Consider the following 25,400-nt stretch of genomic DNA (forward strand, 5'->3'; position numbering starts at 1 on the left):
CTGAACAAGTTTACTCCTTATTAGGGATAGAAAGACATTTATACCACAGAAAACTCCAAGATCTAGATAAGCCAGAAAGCTAGATGCCTCTCAGAGTCGGATTTAGCCTCTTATTTTGCTTAGAGGTTCTACATTACATGAGAATCTCTCACTGTGTATTTAAAATAAAATAAAAGCTTCCATCTCCCCTACATCTCCAGGTGTAGTGGGGTGTGTGTGTGTGTGTGTGTGTGTGTGTGTGTGTGTGTGTGTGTGTGTACAAGCAGTTCCTGAATGAGCCCAGAGATATGCTCACCTCATAGTGCAGCCGCCGGACTTTGCTCATGGCTGACAGGCTGGACTGCTTCCCGCTGATGTTCCGAAACACCTGAAAGACCATGAAGCACAGAAACAGGAAGTAGAGGCAGAGGCAGATGCCAGCCACAATGATGAAGGCCATCTGATGGCGTCCAGTCAAGGAAATGGCCAGATCATCGCTGAGGACTCAGTACTTCTCTCCCCATCTCTGTGGGCGATACTGTTTGTCTCCAAATATTTAGGCAATTCTCGGGAAGACAAAAATCTTAAAACCTGGCATTCTAGTATCAACAATAGAGAGGTTTTCTGACGCAAAAGTACCAGTGCGGAATGTTCCAAATTGCTTTCTAAGCTGAGTAAGAAGAGGAATGGAGCCTTGCTTTTAGTAATGAAGACTCTAGGGTCAACCCTAGACCTACTGAATCAGAATCTGCCTTTTAACAAGGTCCCAAGGAGTGTCATATGCACAGTAAATTTGAAAAGCACTAACATATTGGATATTGGTTGTAAAATATTGATCAAGTGGAAAGTTGCATTAAAATCACCACAAGAGTTAAAATACAGGTGCCTAGGTCTCACTGCAGATCTACAGCATCAGATTTTCCAAGGGCTGGGAAACCAAGTACAACCACGTTTGGGAACCATTGGGCTAGTCCCTGGATTTTTATAAGGAGATTGAGATACCCTGGAATCTGGAAGGGATGGAGTGGGGTTGGGTGCAATAGCAGCAGCTGCTGCTACAGGGGATACTGGGCCTGAGACTGCAGGTCTTCAAGTAAAACCAGGGATGAAGTTCTGTCGCAATCTTCTCTCACCACGAGAAAAGTCTTGTCAAATGGAACGCGGAGCAGAAGAACGCATGGCCAAAGTGGGAGCTGAGGGTGGGAGCAATATACTCTGAGGCCGATCTTCAAAGTTTAATCTGAGAACCACCCAAGTTTGGGGTAGAGTGAGCTGGCTTGGGAGGCAGGTAACCAGACTCCAACTTTTTTCTGCTACAACTCCATGCCAAGTTGCATATTTTAAAAAATTTTAACAAGTGTGAACTCAGCATTTATATTTCATTAAATAATATATTTAATACAGTTTCTCTTTCTTTCCTAAAATCAATGGTACCCTTAGATGAAAAGAATTGTTTGCTGCAAGACTTGACAATTTATTTGCCTCCTTAGACCTCTATCACGTCTATAGAATGAAAGGGTTGAGGCAGACTCGACATTATAAATATTCTTGGTGCTGTGCAGCTCACATTTGAGGGGGTGCGGAGCAGAAAGGGGGAGCTCAACTCTCTCATCTTTAAAGCAATGATACTATTGATCACGGCCAAACAAAGCATATTCACCAGCACATGACAAGATATTATCTATCAAGAAAGAATACAACTCAAGCCCCCTCTCCAGAGGACAGTCTTTTTCTCCTGAAGCACTTAACATATTGTTGAGAAAGATAAAATATTTAAATCCAGCATCCTAAAAGGGATAAGCTAAGACTGTCGCTTCTGCTTCATAAAGATGACTCAGACACTTTATGCCAACCAACCAGAAGCCTGGGCGACTCCTCTGGAACTAATCCCCTTAGCCTTATCTCCACTTGGTCTTGGAAATGAATGGCAGCAGCATGGGATGCCAGCACACCAAAGTCACTGTAAGAAGCCTTGCACACAGACGACTTCAGAAACAGGCTCTCCCACAGGGGCCCAGAGATGAACCTCCGTGGCTCCAGGGAACAGCTAGTCATGCTTCAGTCTGCAGTAAACAAGTGTATAATAGATCATTTAGACAGGCAGCAGTAAGACCAGCTACTCTGATTCTTCTGCCGTGGGGATGTGCTGCTACCTCCTCATTTGGCCTGCTGTCACCCAGGCTTGAAAGCAAGCATTAATTCTCCTCATTATTTGCCTTAACTGTGCTGTTATCATTGGTCTGAAGATCAAAGCCCTGGCTGAGCACATATGGAGAGCATCAGCGGGACTCAGAAAATGATCTTGGGGACCAGGCGGCTATGGGACGAAATAAAACCCTGAGCCCATCAAGAAAGGATACAGCCAGCTCTGTTCCAACATCTGTAGTCCAGATACTGTAGAAGGGATTCGTGAGTTGTACCCCTCTACAAAGAGAAACGAGACGGAAAGGCAAGAAACAATTAATACAGAGGCAAAGGGGAACTTTCCTCCTTACACACTCTCAGCTTTTCAGCCAGAGGGGCAGAGACTGTATTTAGACTAAGTCACGGAGGACTTAAAAGAGAAACGGAGTTTGAAGAATACAATCAGCTCAAATATTTTGTATCTATAAAGAGCTCTGTCTCTGATTTAATCCCAGTGCTTATCTGAGGATGTGACCATGTCCAGTGCTTTCATCCTACAGGCTCCCGACCACCCCCTCCCCTTTTCAGAAGAGCTGGGAGTGGACCTGGTAACATGCATTTCAGCCCAGAGTCCCACGATCCCCCTGCTCACCTCTCACACATGTCAAATATGAAGAGGCAGAAAGAGCCAACAGCAATTGGTCCGACTTGCTTCCAATACCCTGCTATGTGATTCCGTTCATGCTGATCCTGAGGAAAACCAAGTTGAAAAATGACATAAAGATGTGGGAGAGCAAAGCAATTCTATAGGTGACTCAGTCATCCAACAATCCTTGCTGACCACCTGTTGTGTATCAAGCATCGCGCTAGACCAGCATACAAGCCCATCCATAAGGGCTCTCATCCTGTTCTCATAAGAACAGGATGCTACAAGAGGGAACACAAAGAAAGGCCTTGTACCTGTCAGGGAGGAAGATATTTTCCTCTACCCTTCTAGGTTCTTCTGGCTGGTCTGACATGAGACAGATTAACAAGGTGAAAATCAAACAAAAGTTTAACAACATGGGATAGTCCCAGGAAAACTGAGTAACTTGCCAAAATGGCCAAAACCCTCACCTCCCTTTTTTTTTTGATAGCGATAAATGGGTGGAAAATTTACTTAGAGAAAAATGCACCCATTCCATAATTCCTTCATGATACAGATAAGAAACATAGTGTTCACAAATGGAAAACATTTCTCTAAGTTGTACATAGCTTTTTGTTTTTTTAAAAAAATTACATCATAGAGCCTTATCATCTCTTTCTTGACATCTTCCATAAATTATCTAAAAAATAGATCCACACTTTGCTTAGCTTTTATAAAGACCTTGACCTAACCACCAGACCGCTGACCCTCACCTCTTAAATACCGTCTTCAGCTAGAGACAAAAGAGGCTGTTGGGGGTAGTGGTTTGGGACTTCAAAGGGAAGGAAGGCAATTCACATGGAGATGGAAAAGCAAATGTTTGGTAAATAAATGTTTGCTGAGCCCTGCAGACGCAATGAGATGGAGTAAACTTGATTTTTGAGGCCCTGCCTAGAGTTTTCCCCACCACACCCAGCCCATATTCTTGCAGATGTCTCTGGTGATAGCTCTATTCAGGGAACGGGGCCTCTACTGAAATTCTTTTAGGCTGTTAGGGGGAAGGTCCAAGTTTCTTTCTGAGTCTTTTGAACCTTGATTGTTTCAGCTAGAAATAATTCACAGGTCAAAGAGGTATTTTGGTTTTGAGTGGCAAATTTTGCTCCCCTACATACCTTAGATAGTGGAAGTTCTGTGATCCACAAAATAACTCATTCAGAATTAAATTCCTATGTGACTTATCACTTGTGTTTTTTCAGGTGGGGTAGTTCCCAGAGGACAAAATAAAGGCTCAAATGCATTAAAATACGTCAAGTGTAAGAGGTCTCTTATGGTTAGGAAAATAGAAATAAAGTCTATCTTCATTAAAAAGAAGAAATGATTCCTCTTGCTAGACATACAAAGATGTTAAGAGAAGAAAATGAAGGAACGTAAAGTGAGAAAACAGGGAAAGGTAAAAGACATGTCGTAGCATCCAGGCTAGGCAATCCACCCAGACTGGCTGTCCTGCTGCTGCACCTGAGTCCCCTCAATGCCCATCCCTGCTGCCGAGGGCGGAAGGACCCCTCATGCCCACCCCAGCTGTAAGGAAAAGCCTCTCTCTCTGCTCACTGCTCTTGTGGAAGGGCTGCGAGGCTTCAGAGGCAATGATCAAACCATAATGGAATTTAAAAACAGTCCGCTCTACTATGAGGCCCATGTGCCTGACACAAGGACCAAGCTCCAGCTGGCCTATCCTCCTAGCCACAACGTGATGACTGCACCATTCTTATTTTTATCCATGGTGTCTTCAATCCCTCTTGAAATATGATTTGGTGTCTGTGCAAACTGAGACCAGGGAGGTCAGTATTTCAGGGTAATAGGGGTTACTAGGCCACCTGGACAAATTGCCAGCTGGAAGGAGCCCGGCCCACATTCTCTGGTGGTTACCTTGGTCCTAGGGACAAGCAGAGCTGAAGCCAAAGGACAAGAAAGAGTGATAATCATTAATGTTTGTGCGTTTACTTTCTGCTAAATACTTATCTATGTTATCTCATTTAAACCTCACCAAAACCCTATACATTAGCCTTTAAAACCCATTTTATAGTTGAGGAACCTGAGATTCAGAGTGGTCAAGTCACTTGCCAGCTAGTTTATAAGTGGTAATGCAGGAACCTGAACCACGAGTCTAACTCCAGGGCTCCTGAGCTCACTACTCCTGTAACCACTAGTTTATTCTGCCTCACCCACTGCCTCTTCCCCAGGGCGCTCTTACCATCATGTGCTCACCACAGAAGATGATCCAGAAGGAGAGAAGCATTGCATAGAAGATGCCCTGTCGAATATCGCCAAACAATAGCATCCAGGTCCAGTCAAACCCAATGGAAAACCATTCCACTGGGATATTGATAAAAGTCATGGAAATCCCAAGGGCAAAGATGACTCTGATGGGGAGACAATATCAGGAAAACTACTTTATTCATCTGGGAGGCAAAACATTTTTGATTTAAAAATCAAAACCCAGTTTTGGGAACTGAGATGTTACATATTGGGACTGAAGCCATATGATCAGTTTCTTTGCTCTCATAATGAGTCTTTACACGGAGATGCTAAATGTCTTCTTTCACTGGCACCACTGCAGAATGAAGGAGTGTTACATTAATCTTTCTACACAGTAACTGAACCTAACCTCGTGAATGCTCTGAACTTTATCTTGGTGCCACCTCAGATCAAGAGCTTCCTATAGTGTTTTCACCCTCCCTTGCCTTCTTAAACAGACCTCACTGAATATAATTATCTGCTCTTACCTATTCAGGTTATCATTAACCTGATCATTAAGAACATTCATTATTATGATATCCTCAGCAACTATAAAGTATACAAGCATATTTGTTTCAATAATACATGACTCCAAACAATATGAAATACAAATTATTTTAGCTGCTTGTTTCATTTTTATTTTGCTTTTCTCCTATTATTTCCACTTCTCTATCAAAATATCATTCATTTTGTTACTGACTTATTCACACTTTCATTCATACCCATGATATGTTTATTAAGCACAAATCATGTACCAGGCATTTTGTTAGGGACATACATACCTAAATGAATAGCACCAGTTCTTTCCTTCAAGGAGGTATATTCAGTGGCTGAGCCAGACAAAGTGTGATAAGTAATGTGACAGAAGTGTGCACAGGCTGCTACCAGGACTTCTCACTTTGATAGAGACAGAAATTGAACTGAGTTGTGAGTCAAGATTAGGGAGGTGGAAGGGCATTCCAAGCAGGGGGAAGAGCCTGGAGGGAGGCACGGGAGTCTGGAACAGCCTGAAGCATTTGGGGTTCTGTATGTGGCACATATCAGGAAATGACAGGACATGATACCAGAGAAATAAAAAAGGCTGAGCTGGTAAAGAAACTTGCACACCTCATTAGAGAATTTGAAAATTATCTTGAAAGGACTGAGGATCCAATAAGAAGGTTAAGCAATGGAGTGACATCATTCCATTCATTCATTCAACAAATTTATATTTATTGAGCTCCTACTATGCTCCAGTCACTATTCTAAATGCTGGGGATATAGTAGTAAACAAAGTAGGCAAGAATTCTGCTCTAGTGATGCTTGTATTCAGATGAGGTGAGTGGAGAGGTATGGGAGGAATGATAATAAATAAATAGAGAATGAGTATTATGAAGAAGTATAATAAAGCAAGGTAGGAGAATGGAGAGAGATCGGGTGCAATTTAAATAAGGTAGATGGGAAAAAGCCTTTAAGACAGAAATTATATCAGGTCCTGAAGGAAATGAGGCGCTGAGCCACAATGATACCTGGGAAAGAGCACTTCAGACGAAGAGAATAGCAAGTGCAAAGGCTCTAAGGTGGGTGCATGCTGGGCATGTCTGAGAACCATCAAGGTGGATGGTAGGTGGTAGAGAGAACAGGAGATAAAATTTAGAGGTGGTGAAGAGCCGGGATCATCGAGGGTTTATAGGCCAGAGCAAAGGAAATGAAAAGCCAATAGAGAGCTTTGAGCACAGCAGTGACATCATCCAATTTCTACTTAAAAGGGAACAGTCTGGCTGCTGTATGAATAGGTTTCAGGATGGAAAATGATGGAAACAAGAGGAGCATCTTATAGCAAATAAGAGGCTATTTCCTATAATCCAGGTGAGAAATAAGAAATCATGGTGAGTTAGATTAGGGTGGTAGGAATGGAAATGGTGAGATTTCCTGGTGTGTTGGAAGAGGTGTGTGAAAAAAGAGAAGTAAAGGATGCCTCCTACATGTCTGCTCAGCAGCTTCTGAGCAGCTGAAAGGATAGAGTTGCCAATTCCTAAGACCAGGAGGCCCCGAAGAGGAGCAAGTTTGAAGTGAGAGGAAAACAAGTGTTCTTCGTATGTGTTACATTTCTGTGTAAGTGAAGATGTTAAGTAAACAGGTAGAATATTTGGGTCTAGATTTGGGAGAAGCTGAGGTTGACCATGTAAATGAAGAGTCATCAGAGTGCAGATGATTTTTTAAGACCACAAGACTAGATGAGATCACCCAGGGAAAGCAGCATAGCTAAGAAAAAGAAGATGTCCGAAGACCGAGCCCTGGTTCCAAAGTTGAAGAGGTCGGAAAAATCGTTGGAAACAGCCATGGAGACTGAGTGGTCAGCAAAGGAAAATAACAATGAGAATGTGGAGGAGGCTCTATGAAGAACAAGGGAGTGATCGGTTATGCCAAATGCTAATGACAAGTCAAGAAAAGCGAGGACCGGGAAATGAGCATTGGATTTGGAATGTGGAGGTCATTGGTGATTCTGTTGAGCAATTTTAATAAGGGGTTGAAGGAGCTCAAGAAAAAGCAGGAGGAGAAGATATATAGACAAGATTTTTGAGGAGTTTTGCTATAAAAAGGAGCAGAAAATTGGTGTGGTGGCTTCAGGGGGAAGTACAAAGAGTTTTGACTAAGAATGGGAGAAGGCAGAGTGTGTCTGTGTATTAATGGGAATAATCCAACAGAAAGGAAAAACTCAATAATCTGGGAGAGAAAGGGGCTATGTCTACAGAAACATCATCCGTCTGGCAGTGAGAGGGGTTGGGATCAGTTAGCAGCAAGGCAGTTCGTCCACTGTAATAGAGAGAAGTATCTGATGGCGAGCATGGGAATGAAGAGCAAAGATAACAACAGAGAGCTGGAAATATGAGAGCAGTAGAACCCCTAGGATTTAATAATAATTTGCACACGAAAGCTGAAGGAGAAAAAGGAGTCCAGGCTGATTTTCGGTCAAATCACCAGCCCAGGTATTGATAACACACTGACCACTTGAACTAGGCCCCCAGCAAAACCAGGTCCATGGCGGGCAAATCACAGGATGCCAGCGTTCCTTAAGGGTGCTCCAAAATCAGCTCTTACTTTTCCAGAAGCACTGGGGGTCGAGACATCATGGTGATCCTTCTCCAATACCACACCATAATGATGAAGATGCTGGGTGTAAGGAAGGTCTTCATGGCAAACCACACCTTGGTGAAGCCTCCATTTTGGTGAATTCCCTAGATAGAGACCAATCATAATTTTGAAGGTCAATATATCTTAGTGTTATTTTCTAACAGCAGATGCATTCTGGGGAGAGGTAAATGGAGATCTTTTTGGCTGAACTTTCAAGATCAAGAGCACTAACATTCATAGCATGTACTGTCCTCATCCTACCCCCCTGGGCCCCTCCTCAGACACTGTAGAAATATAAATCAAAAGGCATAAAGACAGACTCACTCTATCCTAAGGGAATGATTAAGAACATGATCAAAGATTTGTCTATAAGGTTTTCATTGAAAAATTGGAGCTATCTTAGATGCCCAAAATGTTGGCATTGGTAAAACGTGTTATGGTAAATCTGTACTGTGGAATGCTAAGCAGTACTACAAAGTATATTTATACTGTATTCACAATATACCATAAATTTTTTTTGGTCACAAACTCTTTATGAACTCAGAGAAATGTATTATATTATCAACATCTTGAATACATATGTAACTTTACACATACCCTTGCCATTCATTGGTGAATCAATCCCAGATCTCAACACAAATATTTTCCATCACGTTTTTAATAATATGTGGGCATTCAGTAATATGTGGGCGTCTAGTTAATACACTCATTAGACAAATATTGAGTGCCTACATTGTGCCAACAGTTGGAATACAGTTGTAATGTGATTTGTTTCTATTAATACAGTATTGTTAATGATAACAACTTTTTTTTTTTAATTTGTTAGAGTGGCTTTCAGGTTATTACCATAAAATTTCATTATACCTTACTTGTGTTACAATATCCTTCCTTTAGTGGAGAGAAAGGGGTGGAATGGATGTCATTGCCCCAGGAGTTGCATATAAACACATTCTCTCTTCAAGAAATGAAAAAGATTTTGTGGGTGCCTACTGACATAGTATGCTCATGAAAGTTGGTATATATGTAAGCACCAGCCACCGTATTTCACAGTGAAGAAACTCTTGAAAACCACTGTATCAAAGTGCTTTTAGTATTTGCTAATGAAGATACAGAAACACTGAAATTCTGGGTTTCACGTAGAATAATCCCAAATTAAGACATTTTAAATATTCTTAAAATTTCTTCCAAGGAAAGATACATACAATTAATTTTTAAAAGCAAGGAACGAAAGAGTCAGTTGAGTATGATGGCCTTTTTTTGGTAAGGGAAGGATTATATACGCATATACACAGAGAAAAAAATTGAGGAGATACAGCATAACCTCAAAGTGGTTATTTCTCTAGATGGCAGGATGTTACAGGTAACGTTTATGTTCTGCTCTGTGCTTATTTGTGCTTCTAATTTTCTAGAGTAAATATGTATTTGTTTTTTAGATGTAAAAAACCTAAATTAGATATAAAAAGTCATGCTGCACATTTTTTTTTCCCCTACTAAAGAGATAAAATGGAAAGAACCTAAATCACGACTGCTCCCTTTAACATTTGTGTTTGCAAGGTGAAACATGTAAAAAAAAATTACTTTTATCTTGGTGTTATTCACTATATAATCATGACCATCATCATAAAATCTTAAATGGACACAATAATTGCATTACTTTCCATTTCCATGGGTTTGTTATTCTTCTTACTTCTTAATGAAATAGTTAACACCTGGAGAATTCAAGAGTGAGATGGAGCGTCTTCCCAATACACATGCTCACAACCAGTGTTCTTAGCCAGTGCTCTGATGCGACAGGCTGCCTAGAACAATCAGATTCACTTACCACCAGCCGGATATCCTTAATCTCTCCAATCCCAACGTTGATTTTCTTCTTCTCATTCACAGGCAGCCGGATGTTTAGAAGGTAATACTTATGAGCCACAGACCCAATTTCCATGAAAGGAAGGACGTCACATTCATAGTAACGGCCCTCATGTTCTGCGGTCTGGAAGAAGAGTGGAGGGTTTGAGGCATGGTCACTATTTCCAATAGACTATGTCTGAATTGTCTTGCCTTTGCCTCATATCACCAATTCTAAAAAGCTAATGCTTAAAGGTATACCTCAGAGGTACAGATAATAGGGTACACTGGAGGCATGGCATCTACAAGCTGCCCCCTCCCACAAAATAAAACCCAGGGACTTCCCTGGTGGTACAGTGGTTAAGAATCCGCCTGCCAATGCAGGGGACATGGGTTCAAGCCCTGGTCCAGGAAGATCCCACATGCTACAGAGCACCTAAGCCCATGAGCCACAACTACTGAACCGGAGAGCCACAACTACTGAACCGGAAAGCCACAACTACTGAAGCTCGTGTGCCTACAGCACATACTCTGCAACAAGAAAAGCCACCGCAGTGAGAAGCACGCGCACCACAATGAAGAGTAGCCCCCACTCGCTGCAACTGGAGAAAGCCCACGCACAGCAACGAAGACCCAACACAACCAAAAAGAAAGAAAGAAATTTATAAAAAGATAAAAATAAAACCCAGCCACATTTGAGAAAGAACCAGAAATTTTAGGTAACAAGCAGAAATTTCTTCTATTTCAATACCTTTCTCAGCTCTTCAGTCCTCATTAGAGCCTCACGTCAGACTAACCTGGCCTACCAGGGCTACAATTTTATTTGCAGCGTACCATCAGAGACCTCTAAGGCTCTGTGGAACAGTCAACTCAAATGTTCAGGAGGAAGCCTTTGCTAATGTTCATCACTTTCTTGGATGATGACTACTTATTTACATGGTTTTGGCCTGCAGGAGAAGCTACAAGAAGCTGAAAATATCTACTTTTTATTGATTTGACCAAAAAAAAAAAAAAAAAAAAAAAACCAAGCTACCCAAGGAGCCCTTGGAACTTGGGGAAGACATAGGGGAATGAAAGGAAACAATGAGATTAGCTTGCTAGACATGACCACTCGCAATTCTCTGCCTCTAAAGCTTTCTAACTGCCCAAGAGACAAGATGGCAGAGGGAGCAGAAATTAAATAAACAAAAATTTAGCCCAGTTTCTAGAAAAGCCTCTTGGACTTCCTGCCAAGCAAGTTAAGAGGTACCAGCCAGCACATGGAAGTGGGAGATTGGCAAGTAGTACAACTTGCTTTTGAAAACTAAATTCTGCTCTACCTTCGCAGGACACATGGCTATGTGTCCCAGCTGAGGGGTGGGGGAAGCGGGTAAGTATGGACACGTATAGGCAGTAGCTTCAGCAACCCAGGACTCTTCCCTGATAAAGCAAATGAGTGTCTTGTCTTCACTGCTGGGTTCGTATGCCAGCTTCAATGTTTGCTTGTTACCTCCTGATGAAGTGATGGGGGACTGATTTGGTGTTCCTAAGCCTGAATTCTCAGGGCCTCCAAAATTTTTTGTAAATCTTCAGAGTAAAAAGTCCAGTGAAGAAATCAGAAGGAAGATACCAAGGAATCTGTTTCTTCTGTGATCTTGGGGCAGGGGATGGTGGGGGAGGGCTCTTTACTGGACAGTCAGAGCTTAGAGTGCAATAAACAGACCTTTGTACAGGAATGGAAGACACACATGACATAAGTAGAGGTAGAGCAGGCAAATATTTTGCTTATGTACTTCCATTTTTCCCTTTCCCATTCATGGCAGACATCACTAATCAATCATGATAATTTTTCATCCTCTAAGGTCTAAGGGGCTCTTATCAGAACTACCAGTTGATTAGACATGGCATGTAAGATTTTAAAAATTCTTCTGTAGAAAGGATCCTTCTTTTCCAAACCCCAGCTTCAGGTTGAATGAGTTTTCCTGTATAGATCTGTCTTCCTCTCCCCTCTGCTCCTTTCTCTTATACTTACAAATCAAGGCTATTATTAGGACTCTGCAGAACTACTGAAAATACAGTACAGGCTCTAATTCAGCCTCAGATGGAGCTGCACTCAGGAGGCTGATTACCTGCTATGGTAACAGCAAGAGGTGAGTTTTCTGATGTGTTTCCAGTCAGGGTCTTATTTATAGAAACTGAGAGTTTGAAGGAAACAAAACTTATTTAGTCTAATGCCACTGGCTTGATTATGGGGCTCACCCAAGGTCCAAAAGTCATGGCAGAATTGGGTTGAGGACATGGGTCTCCCAAGTCCAGCCTCCAGCTCTGATGCAGAGGAGGACTCGTGAGTGCAGCAGGAAGAAAGGAATGCTGTTTTGCCTCAGACATGCCTGAAGGCAGGCATTGATAAGGAGGGCACTGAACTTCAGGCCAGGAGGCTGAAATTCTCGTCCTGACCTCACCCCTTGCTGGGTCCCTGGGGAAGGTCATCCACCTCATTTGGCCTCACTTTCTTCCTAAGTAAAGCAAGAAGGTTTAATTATATGATCTCTGGGGCTCCTTCTAATGCCCCGTCATGGGTCTCTACGTGTCCTCCACTTCCCTGTCCCTACAGAGAGGGTAACACCATCACATGAGATAAATTTACCTAAGTCCAGCAAATGAGAGAGACACACAGGGTCCTGGGATCCTGGCCTGGCCTACCTGTCTCAGAGACAAATTCACTGTATCCTGCTGGGGACTTTTCCTTACTCACTGAGGTTCTGCCTCTGCCAGTATTTAGGGCATTTAGGAAGAAAGATTTCCTTCTCTCTCTTCCTCCCTCCTTTTCCTTCCCCCCACGACCCTCCGCCCTCCCCCAAATCCAGCATAAGCCTGGCTAATTAGGACAAATTACAGCAGGTGGCAACTTGACTTTTTTTTTTTAACTTCACAATCCGCCAGGGACTAAAAAGCTTTAAAGCAATTTCTCATTTAATCTTCAAACTCAAGTCTAAATTTCACTGCAATCTAAAAGCATAGATTTGATGATTCATTTCCTTCACACTTTGCAAGGTTTAACATCTTTCTTGAAAGGGATCAACACATCCTAAAGATAATTAAGCAACTGTCATTAAGAAGCAGTTGCAGTCTTCTTAACGGCCTCCCCCTGACTCTGCTTCTCAGTGCCCTCTAAGTGTATACGTAAGGTGAGAAATGACTTTTCCCTTTTCTGAGGTTGAAATTCCATATCCAAAAGCTTTATATCCTTTAGCTTACACAGCCAACCAGTCTTACCTCTGAATGATGAGGTCAACTTTTAATTAATTTCCTCCATTGCATACAAAGGTCTAGAAATATTACATATCTCTCTCCTGCTACCTCCAATTTCTCTTGACCATTCATTTTTACCTATAGATTGCCCCTAAAGGCCTACCCAAAACAATTCCAGATGGCTTTTGGGTGGGGGGGGACCTTATATTTGACCATTCAGCAAAGAGTCTACTGAAGTGACTTTCAAACTTTATCAAGCTTAAGAGAAGGAATTGAAATCCTGTTAAAACACAGATTCCTTGGTCCTACATGCTGAGATTTTGATTCATAGGTTTGGGGTGTGCCCTGGGAATCTGCATTTCTTATAAGCTACCAGGTGATGCTGACAGTGTTAGTCCTTAGACCACACTTTCCATAGCTCTTGTATAGGGAACCTGGGGAGGAAGAATTAACAAACACCAGGTGCCCCAAAAGATGCTTATGTGTAGGGTGCATGATTTGCCCATGAGAGCTTTAATTTATACCTTTTGTCCTGTTGGCCCGACTGGTGAAACATGTCCCAGACTTGATTTTAAGTGATAAGGTTCATTATCTCATCTCGTCCTTAAAAAATTCCCAGGGCAGGTATTATTATCCCATTTTGCAAAGGAAAAACTGAAGCTTGGACAGATGAAGCAAGCTTGCCTGAGGTCATGCAGTCAGTAAGTGAAACAGCCTGGAAGTGAAGCCAAGTATGTTTTGCTCCAAATCCAGGCCTTTAACTAATGTTCAGGAACCTGCCCGGCCCCATCTTACTCCTCTTCGGGGCAGGACGGACAGGGCAGGGGCATGGTCCTCAGAGGCTTCAACCTGCCATTCTTACCATTCCACAGGGAGCCCCAATTTTCCAGTTATAGGCAAAAGTGAAGTTAGGAAAGGTCAATGTTAGGAGAAGAGAGGAACTAAATCAGTCAACAGAGCGAGTACTATAAAGTAGCCCAAATCCTTCAGGAGCAACTGACCTGAAGATATCAAGTGACAAATGACATAATCAGGAATGTGCTTCAGTGCAGTTTGGCCTCTTGTGCATTTCATGCAAAGAAAACAAGACTATTTATGCCTGTGAAGGGACATCAGAGATCACCTAGCAGGTGGTACTCCTTGTCAACACTCTTGAGGAATGTGAGTAGCCATGAGTAACAGTAACTATGGCTCCATTTCAACTTCACAGAGACTTTCAAGGGGGGAAGGGGGTGGTGAGTGGGAAGGAGGACAGAATCTTGGGGAGGGAGGCATGTGTGAGGGCAGCATGTAGCACTGGAAAAGGGCCCCTCACTAATTCTGATTTGGTCCTTATACAGACAAATCCCATTATCCTCTGAGGGTCACTGAGTCCATGCCTTTATTTTAATTCCTGGAGAATCTAAGGCCTTTGTCCAAGAGAAAGTGTCTCCCTACTCTCAATGAAGAATAGTGGCTTTCCTCCCCTTGGTGGTTAAATGAGTCTTCCTCGAAAAGCCAAAGAAGGGAGAGTCCTAAAAGTATGTAAGAGAACTGAGAGGTCTCAAAGGAAACTAGATTTCTCCCTCAGCTCCTCTTTTTGTCCGTGGTGTTTGTTCCCTGGGATTGTTAGTCTTCACACCTGCACACTGACTTTGGCAACAGAGATGCCGATGAAACAGAGAAGCAGACACATGCATTGGACCAATATGAACAGATTTGTACACCTAAAATTAACTTAGCAATGATCTTCAAACACTTTTTGTTAATATCCAAAGAACCAAGAATTTATTTTTATGGAGGTATTTCAGAGAAACAACTAAATCACTTCAAACAGACATTCCTTCTTCTGTTCTTTCCTCCTTTGCAGGGACATGAAATATCTACATTGCCCTCTTCTAGGACAAAGGACGGTGACTACTAACCTTTGTGGGTCATGCATGCTTAGGAACAAGAAATGTGTCTGAGCAAATGTTCCCACATACCTGGAAACCAAATAAAAAATCCCATCAACTGAGACTTCAAGGTACCCTACCTTGGGGGAGGTGAAGGTACATTTGAGTTTCCGGGGCACTCTCTCATGGGCCATTTCAGTCCACTCAGCAAACATATCATCTCGGTAAGCCAGGGAAACGTCCATGGAAACTTCTGCATTTTCTCCTGCAAGAGAAAGGATGCACAATTCAGAAACAGCTTCTGGGAAGATACTTTGGAAACAGTTTAAAAATTCTTATAGGCTCTACCATGGAAACCAATAAGACAAAAGAGACGTATCAGTTCCTATCAAATGCCAAACCTGACTCTCCAAACCTGAGGACTTAAAAGTCATAGGATGACTGTCTAAGCTGGACGTTGGGTCCCCTCCCATGACTAACTGCTCTGCCAAGGAGTCAGAGCATCCACTTAAAGTTCTCCACTCTCTCTGAAGCAGTTCAAATGGTCAGATTCCAACTCACGGTCAGCATTCATCCTCCTTAACTTGCATCACTGGTCCTAGGTCTGCCTGTAGGAGTCCCACACCAGATGAGATCCTTTTTCCACAAAAGTTCCTTAGGCACTTGAAACCTGCAACTCATCTGCCTGTGCTTCCTCTCCTCTCTGATAAAAATGACCAACTTTTTCAGCCACCCCTCAGAGACATGATTTAAGTACTTTGGGTGCTTTCTTCAGGACACAGTCTAGTCTGAAAGCATCCTTTTTAAAATTACCCCCAAGAAGCTCTCAAATATAAGCTTTGCTGCTTCTCAAAACCCCTTCTTCAGAGTATGGACAAAGTTAATATAAGAGGTAAAGGGTTTTTCCAAATTAAAGACTTATGCACAGACAGGAATATAATAATAAGTTCATAATTGTGCAAAGGAACGTTCACATACACTTCCATATCAATAAGGACCATGAATGGGTTTAACTCACCATAGAACTCATTAAGGAGATTAGAGTAATAAAAACTGCTTCTACCCATTTTGTCTGTTTTATACTCTGTTGAGCAAGTTCAAGAACAGAGGAGTCTTAATGGAGGAAAAAAAGCACAGACTACATTTCCAAAATGACCTTGGTTGGGGTTATGAGACTGGGCTCAGTTCTAGGCTCTGGAACCTGAATATCAGGTCACAAGGGAAACATAAGAATAACTGCTGTCTGGAAAATTAGGGCTGTTCTTTCCACTGACCCAGTGTGGCTTGTAGACAATTTGACAGTGCAGTGAATCCCTGGTTCTCTGAGGAAATCTAGGAAGAGAAGGAAATAATGCAGGAAAGAAGGAATTTGAGGCCATTCTGATATAGAACAAACCTTCATGAACATCAGCACCCGCTCTTTTATTAGTATCATTTAAACGCTCAGTCATTAATAATGAACTATCAGAAAAAGAAAGTAAAAAAAAAAAAATCCCATTTAAAATCACATCAAAAAGAATAAAATACCTAGGAATAAACTTAACCAAGAAGATAAAAGACCTATACTCTGCAAACTATAAAATACTGATGAAGGAAACTGAAGATGATACAAAGAAGTGGAAAGATCTCCCATGCTCTTGTATCGGAATAATTAATATTGTTAAAATGGCCATGCTACCCAGAGCTATCTACAGATTTAATGCAGTCCCTATGAAAATACCTATGACCTTTTTCACAGAACTAAAACAAATAAGCCTAAAATTTATATGGAACCACAAAAGACCCAGAATTGCCAAAGCAATCTTGAGAAAAAAAGAATAAAGCTGGAGGTGTCACCTGCCCAGATTTCAGACTATACTACAAAGCTACAGTAATCAAAACAGCATGGTACTGGCACAAAAACAGACACATAGATCAATGGAACAGAATAGTGAGCCCAGAAATAAACGTGAACACCTGTGGTCAATTAATCTATGAAAAAGGAAGCAAGAATATACAATGGAGAAAAGATAGTCACTTTAATAAGTAGTGCTGGGGAAACGGGACAGCTACATGTAAAAGAATGAGATTACAACATTTCCTCACACCATATACAAAAATAAACTCAAAATTGATTAAAGACCTAAATGTAGAACGTGATACCATAAAGAAGATAACATAGGCGGAACACTCTTTGACATAAATCACAGCAATATTTTTTTGGATTTGTCCCCTAAAGCAAAAGAAATAAAAGCAAAAATAAACAGATAGGACCTAATTAAACTTAAAGGTTTTTGCATGCAAAGGAAAGCAATGATAAAACAAAAAGACAGCCTACAGAATGGGAGAAAATATATGCAAATGATGCAACTGACAAGGGATTAATATCCAAAATATACAAACAGCTCATACAACTCAATATCAAAAAAACAAACAATCCAGTCAAAAAATGGGCAGAAGGGCTTCCCTGATGGTACAGTGGTTGAGAGTCCGCCTGCTGATGCAGGGGACGTGGGTTCATGCCCCGGTCTGGGAAGATCCCACATGCCGCGGAGCGGCTGGGCCTGTGAGCCATGGCCACTAAGCCTGCGCGTCCAGAGCCTGTGCTCCGCAACGGGAGAGGCCACAAAAGTGAAAGGCCTGCGTACCGTAAAAAAAAAAAGGGGGGCAGAAGACTTGAATAGACATTTTTCCAAAGAAGATATACAGATAGCCAACAGGCACATGAAAAGATGCTCAACATTTCTAATATTAGAGAAATGCAAGTCAAAGCACAATGAGATATTACCTTGCACCCATCAGAATGGCTACCATCAAAAAGTCTACAAAAAACAAGTGTTGGTGAGGATGTAGAGAAAAAAGAACCCTGTACACTGTTGGTGGGAATGTAAATTGGTGCAGCCACTACAGAAAACCGTATGGAAGTTCCTCAGAAAACTAAAAATAGAACTACCATACTATCCAGCAATTTCACTCCTGAGTATATATCCAGAAAAAATGAAAACACTAATTCAAAAAGATACATGCACCCTAATATTCATAGCAGCACTATTTTCAGTAGCCAAGATATGGAAGCAATCCAAGTATCCACCAACAGACAAATGGATAAAGAAGATGTGGCATAAATATATATATATATAAATATACATATATAAATACACACATACACACATAAGCACACACAATGGAATATTACTCAGCCATAAAAAAGAATGAGTTTCTGCCATTTGCAGCTATGTGAATGGACCTAGAGAATATTATGCTTTGTTTATGTCAGAGAAAGACAAATACTATATGATATCACTTATATGTGGAATCTAAAAAGTAATACAAATGAATGTATATAGCAAAATAGAAACAGATATAGAAAACAAACTAGTGGTTACCTGCAGGGAGAGGGAAGGGGTGAGTGGCATGTAAGGGGTATGAGATTAAGAGATACAAACTGCTATGTAAAAAATAAAAAAAACAACAAGGGTGTATTGTATAGCATAGGGGATTATAGCCATTATTTTATAATAACTGTTAATAGAGTATAATCTGTAAAAAAAAAAACAAAACCTGAATCTCTATGCTGTATATCTGAAACTAATATAATACTGTAAATTAACTATACTTCAATGAAAAAATAACTAAAGATAATAAATCTCAGTAAAACATGGTGAACTGGCTACTTATGTTTTCCTCCTCTCACTCCTGAACTCCACAAAAAAAACAAAACAACAAACAAAAAAACAGTAAAAGAACAAAAGGATATTAAATCACAAGGGGAAAAAAAAAATGGTAGTGACATAAGCAAACGATAGACTGCGACAATTTTTTCGAAGATGAAAAACAGATGGAGTAGGACTTCCTGACAGCCACAGAGATGGGCACAGCCGAAACTCCACAGAAGGGATATTTTGGAAAAGTGAGCCAACATGTCCAATAGACCCCCCAGCCACTCAGAACTGGAAAGCACTAGGTGTTGCATAAGACAGAAGAGGCAAGATGCTGACAACAGGGTAGTGGGGTCAAAGTCTGTACACAGAATCGCTGGAACCCCAGTTCTCATCCATCTTCCCATCTCCACATAGTCCAGGAGACTCTGGACTTGACAACACCAGGCTGTGCAGAGACCCAGGGCTGAGAATGGATAATAAGAGTCTGTATAAGAAACTGTGGGATGCCTGGCTTGGCAGAAGCAATGCTCAGAGTTTGTATATCCTCTTGGTTAGGAACCAGAATGGCTACAACTGTTTGTCACTTGGCAGCCTCAGTGGTCCAAAGAAAGAACTGAGCAGAGCTCCCATCTGTGAGTTGAATATTAGGCACCAGGGTACCTCCTTTTCATTTCTAACATTGTGATTAGGAATTGGGACTTTCAACTCTGTCGAAACGGCACTTCCAGAACCACAGAACTCAACAGTATAAATCTGAAAGGTATAAAGGAAGTTATCAATTCTCATATTGCACTCCTTGGAGGACCAGGGTTCAGAGCAGCACCAGCCTTAGACACAGCACAGCAGGAGGGGCCCTGAATCTGGTCGCCACACTTTTAAAGGGTCCCGCTCGGTCTGGCCCTTTTCCAGCTGTTCTCTTCCTCTCCAGATGAGAAGACCCTGAAGTGAAGGGGACATGTCCATCAAGAGCCTAACCCCTTCCGCAATTTTTAGAACATAGTCCAGGAACTCAGGACCCCAGAATACGTACCCAGACAGCTCTGAGCCTACTTCCGCATCGTGGGACTGGTGGGGGGGGACCTCTTCCCCAGATCTGGCCTCCCAGAGGGAACTACACAACTACTTGTGCACCCTTGGGCTCAGGAGTGCTCAAAGGGCTGCTGTTTGGAGGAGGATACAGACAGAGATTGAGCTTGGAGGGTGGGGTGTCCACACAGAAACACACTCTTTGTATGGGATGGAGCCAGGGGTGGGAAGAAAAGACATCTAGAAGCCCACACTCCCTGGTCCATCACATTTTTGGCAAAGAATTCCAAGGCATCAAAGAATCTTAAATTCACATCCAGACTTCCAGCCATGCCTTCATAGGTACTCTTACCTTGTGCCCCACAAATGTTAGGAGTGGGCCTGGTACAGAGCAGGTGCCTCAGGGAGAGAAACGGCCAGACAGACTGGCCTCCTGGCCTGCTCCAGCTTTAAAAGTTATTGCCACCTGTTGGGAATCACCAGACTGTCTTAAAATATGCTGTTAAAAACAAACAAAAGGGGCTTCCCTGGTGGCGCAGTGGTTGAGAGTCCGCCTGCCTATGCAGGGAACACGGGTTTGTGCCCCGGTCCAGGAAGATCCCACATGCCGCGGAGCAGCTAGGCCCGTGAGCCATGGCCGCTGAGCCTGCGTGTCCGGAGCCTGTGCTCCGCAACGGGAGAGGCCACAACAGTGAGAGGCCCGCGTACCGCAAAAAAAAAAAATTTTAAACACTATTTTTGTGTACAATTACTCTGTGTTAGGCCCTCGTGACTTCCGTGCTTTCATTTAAGTGACCTCATGAAACAACTTATAAAGTGGGCATGGATATTTCCTTTTGATTAGTGAGTAAACCGAGGTCCTCAGATATGAAGTGACTTGCCTGAAGTTGTATTATTGTTGGTAACATGAGAAAGAGAAGTATTTTGAAACTGTCTTAAAAGACAACCATCTTATTTGTATGGCTTAAAGAAAACTGGGTAACTTGTGATGAAAGAAGCCCCTCAAACTAGTCACAAAATATGAATAGGTAGGTCTTTAATAAAAGCAAGTCTCCGCGTGTACACTGTCCCCTTCGGTCCTCACACCCATCCTATAAAGAAGAGGTTAGTTATATAAATTGTCCAAGAGTACATGGCTAGTAATTGCAGAGCTGGGCCTTAAACCTCAGTCCGGATCACCCCAGACCCCACCACCCTCTGTTACCTTCGTTGGTAGAAACAGAATTCAAAAGGAACTTAACAGTTGAATCAAACACACTGTGTGCAAAGACCACTCAACTCTGACCAAACACAACTTTCTACAGGAGAGAAACACAGCACTGCTTCAGAAAACTGACTGGAGGAGTGTGATGCGACAGCCCCCCACCCCCACCCCAGCATGGAGTTGGAAGCCTGGGGACACCTGTGCTCATGTTGTGGATCTGGCCCTAACCAGGTGTGTAGTCAGGGACAGGAGTGAGCCCTGTGGACTGGGGGCAGCTGCTTTCAGCTCCAGCCATCATCGTAAGGCAGCACAGGTCTTCCAACCAGACCTGCTGCTTCTTTCAAGAGAAGCCAGAAATGCAGATGGTTATACAACATCTCTCAATCTTTATATGTCGATAACCAATTTGCTAAAAAGAAAAGGAAACAAAAGCTCTGCGCAGATCAGCTAATAAGACATCAGGCAAGCTGTGTCATTCTTTGGGGGGACACTTTCCTACTCCCCCCACACCACCGTTCTTTTCTTTCCATTTCAGCATTAGGCAAAGTTCTTTCTAAAGCTTTCTATTTTGGTTCATGAACTTTACCACATACTCCGCCTAATCCTCACACATCACCTCCTTGCTTCCTTTGCCATCTGGGGGCAGGTGTTATCATTCCTGTTTGTGAGGCAGAGAAGCCAAGACGCGGAAAGCTTTACCTCTAGAAACATCAGACACTCAAGCTTCTAGAGTTTCATGGCGTATAGTTCTTACAGAAACCACAGGGAGAATGGCCAGTTCAAGTGGCTCTTGAGCCTTCCCTGGCTGGACTCTGTGATCTCCCCTACCCACCCTGCCATGAACATTCAGGTTCCTTACCCTGTTGGAATAGGACTTGCCTCCTAGGATTCTGTGATCATTAAATCAGTTACTACATGAAAAATCCTTAGAATAGTGCAGAAAGCATGAAGGGTTAGCTATTGTTTTTATCATTTTATTAGGGAAGTGAAAGTCAATCTTATACTTACTTTAATTCAAAATAATTACCGGGTTTCAGGGACACGGAACCTCCCACTATGAACCCGTATCCAAACCTGGAACACAAAACTCAGAAAAAGGAAAACACTGGGCAGAGAAATACAGCAAAGCTCTGAAGTCAGCCACCAGAATCACTTTCTCTTCTGTCTCCAATGGACTCGGAAACAAAGTTCAGCTTTAATGACTATGTTGCATGTAATAAAACACTGGTCTCATGACACCCCTCCCCTCCCCACAGAGATAATGAAAGTAAAGCATCCAATTTGAACTCCCTGGGAGAATGGCAGGAAGGCCAAGGCTACCTCTGGCACCTGGAGAACATTCCCTATAAAACAAGGACGCTGGTTATAACAGTTCCATGGGGTAAAGTTGTGAAGTATATCAGCATAGGGCATTTATAGATTTGAAATGCATGGTTTTCCACACCTAAACGAGACCAGCAGCTTTGCTATCCTGTGGGTTGTCGGAGGCTCACGTTTCTCAAATGGCTTTGGAGACACATTTTGGTTTCAGGGAAAATCCATTCTCAATACTGGGAAGGGAGGTGTGGAAAGGCACACTCGGTATTTCCATCCTGTTATGGGAGCAGTGCTCTGATGTGAGGAACCTGCACTCCAGGGTTCCGGAGGAGCAGACCCAGATTGCAGAGTATCATTACAAGCAGAAAAATCTGTGCCTTTCCATATTGGGAAGTATAGACGAATCATATCCTTAAGAAGCATTTATCTCTGTATGAGTTAAAACGCCCTGCCCAGGGCTTCCCTGGTGGCACAGTGGTTGGGAGTCCGCCTGCCGAGGCAGGGGACGCGGGTTCGTGCCCCGGGAAGATCCCACATGCCGCGGAGCAGCTGGGCCCGTGAGCCATGGCCACTGAGCTTGCGCGTCCAGAGCCTGTGTTCCGCAACGGCCACAACAGTGAGAGGCCCGCGTACCGAAAAACAAAAAAAACAAAACGCCCTGCCCTTCATGAGAAAAGTGTTTGCCAATCAGTTTTCTGAAGACAGGTGGAAGGCCAGAGAGGTGAGCAAGTCCTTAGCATAAGCCAAAAATGGTGGGGGGACAAATAGCTAGGAAAACAGCGTGAGCACCTCAAGAAACCTAGGGCAGCTGCTTAAGGTAAGAATGGCCCCTGGGAGGAGGGGCTAAAGTGATGGAAGATGAGCTTTCCTTGAGGAAAAAGAAAGTAATCAAAATGCTTCTTACTTACACTTTTAGAAACAGGTATTTGCCAGCCAGGATAGTACAAAGAGCTTGGCGGCCAAACAGATCTGCTTTTCAGTTTAATCTTTATGTCTTCCTAGCTAAGAGACCTGAAACGTCTTAGTTTCCACCTCTGCAATATAGAAATAGTGGGACCTACTTCTCAAGGCTGTTGACAGGACCACTTGGCATATAGCTACTTAAAAATACTCACTCCTTTTCCATCCAGTCCTAGGATGGTTATGTTATATTATTGATCAATTAACTGGAAATAAAGGGGAAAAGGGGGAGGACAAGTTACATTAAGAGTTATTAAAGAATTATTTTATGGTTGCCAAAAGCTTTTCAGTTCCCTAAGAAACCTTGATTTCCCTGGGCCCTTGTTCTGGGAAAAAATTAAAGAGATTTCAAAATGCTCACATGCATTCCCACGTTACATGGGGGAGCTGCCAGTCACCAGGTTTGTTTGGGTAACCTCAGAAGGAGACCGTGCAGACCAGCCTCCTGCAGACATATAATCTGGGGTTATTTATGCCAGCATTCCTACCCTGATCAAAAACTCCCTGACCTGGCTTGTATTTTCTTGACGTTTTCAATTAAGGAAATAACAAAACCAACCCTGTCCAATATCCACGGTTAGGTCTGGCAAAAATGGACTCAGCTAATTATAAATTTGGTCTCAGCTGTTTTCTTAAGATGCCCTAGAGGCCTGGGTGTAAGCAGTTATAAAATGAATGAGTACAATTATTTCGCAAACCAGCCTAACAGTTTAGTTCACACCACCTCTCTCATTTTTTCCCCTATCACGTCAAGCATTTGCGTTGTGGAGAAATATTTTCCACATGTAGGAAGACATTTTTCTAAGCATCATCAGAATGACCCTTTGCTATATTCTGAAGCAGTATCTCCTAATTGAAGTAAGCTGTCTATGAAACATGACTAGGGCATAGGGGAATGTTCCACACATCAGGCCCTTTGCAGTTAGAAAACATCCCCTCACGCTTATTGCACCCTACTGGACTGTTTAAAGGCTATACATTTGGAAAAGTAGCTGGGGCATCAAATGTTTTGTAAAACAAATGAATCTGCAGGACCACAGAATATAGAAAAAATACATCGTGGTGTTCACTGGGTTGTAGAATAGCTCTTTCCCCTTCCAACTCAGCTCACTTGCCCTGAGGGGTCTCATCTGCTCTTGGGACACCAGCAACCTCTCAAGTTCAGATTCCCCTCCTAAGTTTCAAATCTGCACACTCACTACCCACTGGATGGCTTTATTTCTGTGGTTCAGAAAAGAAAGCCAAACCACCAAATCTGGTCAATTCTCTCAGCTCATCAAGTCTTGCAGACTTATCCCCGTCTCTCTCCTCACCACCACTCCCCGTGTTCAAGGCCACCATCATCTCAGGTCTAGATGACACAAACGCATGCCCCATGCCTGTGTTTCACACTGTAGCCAGATAGATGATTTCTGAGATACTTTCAATGTCTTTACATTACCCTCAGTCTAATGTTGAAACTCCTTAAATGGCATAAGAGACTAAGATCTGACTCTTGGTTAGCATCCCAGGGTCTCATCTCGCAAACCCTTCCCTATTCCTGCCCCCGCCACCCAGACTAGTCACCTTAGCCCGCCATCCTGCCTCCAGCCTGGAAGATGGGTAAGAGTTCAGGCTCTGGAGAGAGGTAGCCTGGAATCACGGCCCACCTTGGCCACTTGGTGGCCAAGTAGGCAAGGTGTGCAACAGTAGGCAAGCCACTGAACTTCTCTCTCTATAAAAGGGGGAGAACAGCATGCCCATCTCCTATGGTTGTGAGGACTAAATGTGCTAATCACTCAGCACAGCCCTGGCATACAGTAAGCACTCAGTAAATGCTGACTGCTTTTTTAAGTCTGCTACTCAAGGTTACCTACACTTACTGCACTTGGGGTCCCTGCTTGCATACCAGGTTTTTAATAGGTGTCCCCTTTGAGGGGATGAATTACAAAAGAGCTTCTTTGCCTCTGGGCTGCAGACAGTACTCTGCAGATAGTGCTTGGCATTCCCACTCATGCCAGAATAACTCCTGCTCATCCTCTAGAATTCTACAAATTCATTCCCACCTTCCCTCGCCCACTAAAACAGATGAAGTGCCCCTCCTCTTGCTTGCACAGTACCCTGTGTGTCCAGCACTGTAACACGTATCCTACTGCAGTTCAGCTACCTGACTATTTACCTGTATCTCTTTC

General features: G+C 42.7%; 1 protein-coding gene across 2 annotated transcripts in view; it reads right to left on the reverse strand.

Moving 5' to 3' along the window:
* WLS (Wnt ligand secretion mediator) overlaps nt 1-25,400 on the reverse strand; it is a 107,030-nt gene that overhangs the window by 25,612 nt on the left and 56,018 nt on the right. For both annotated transcript variants that reach the window (XM_007460113.1, XM_007460112.1), the window contains 7 exons: nt 15,222-15,346; nt 9,960-10,121; nt 8,105-8,241; nt 4,980-5,148; nt 2,756-2,853; nt 2,340-2,403; nt 296-439 (listed from right to left, as the gene is read on the reverse strand). In XM_007460113.1, the coding sequence (XP_007460175.1) occupies nt 296-439; nt 2,340-2,403; nt 2,756-2,853; nt 4,980-5,148; nt 8,105-8,241; nt 9,960-10,121; nt 15,222-15,346 (899 nt within the window). The remainder of the gene's footprint in view (nt 1-295; nt 440-2,339; nt 2,404-2,755; nt 2,854-4,979; nt 5,149-8,104; nt 8,242-9,959; nt 10,122-15,221; nt 15,347-25,400) is intronic.

Source organism: Lipotes vexillifer, unplaced genomic scaffold (genome assembly GCF_000442215.2).
Source record: "Lipotes vexillifer unplaced genomic scaffold, Lipotes_vexillifer_v1.1 scaffold134, whole genome shotgun sequence".
NCBI lineage: Eukaryota > Metazoa > Chordata > Mammalia > Artiodactyla > Lipotidae > Lipotes > Lipotes vexillifer.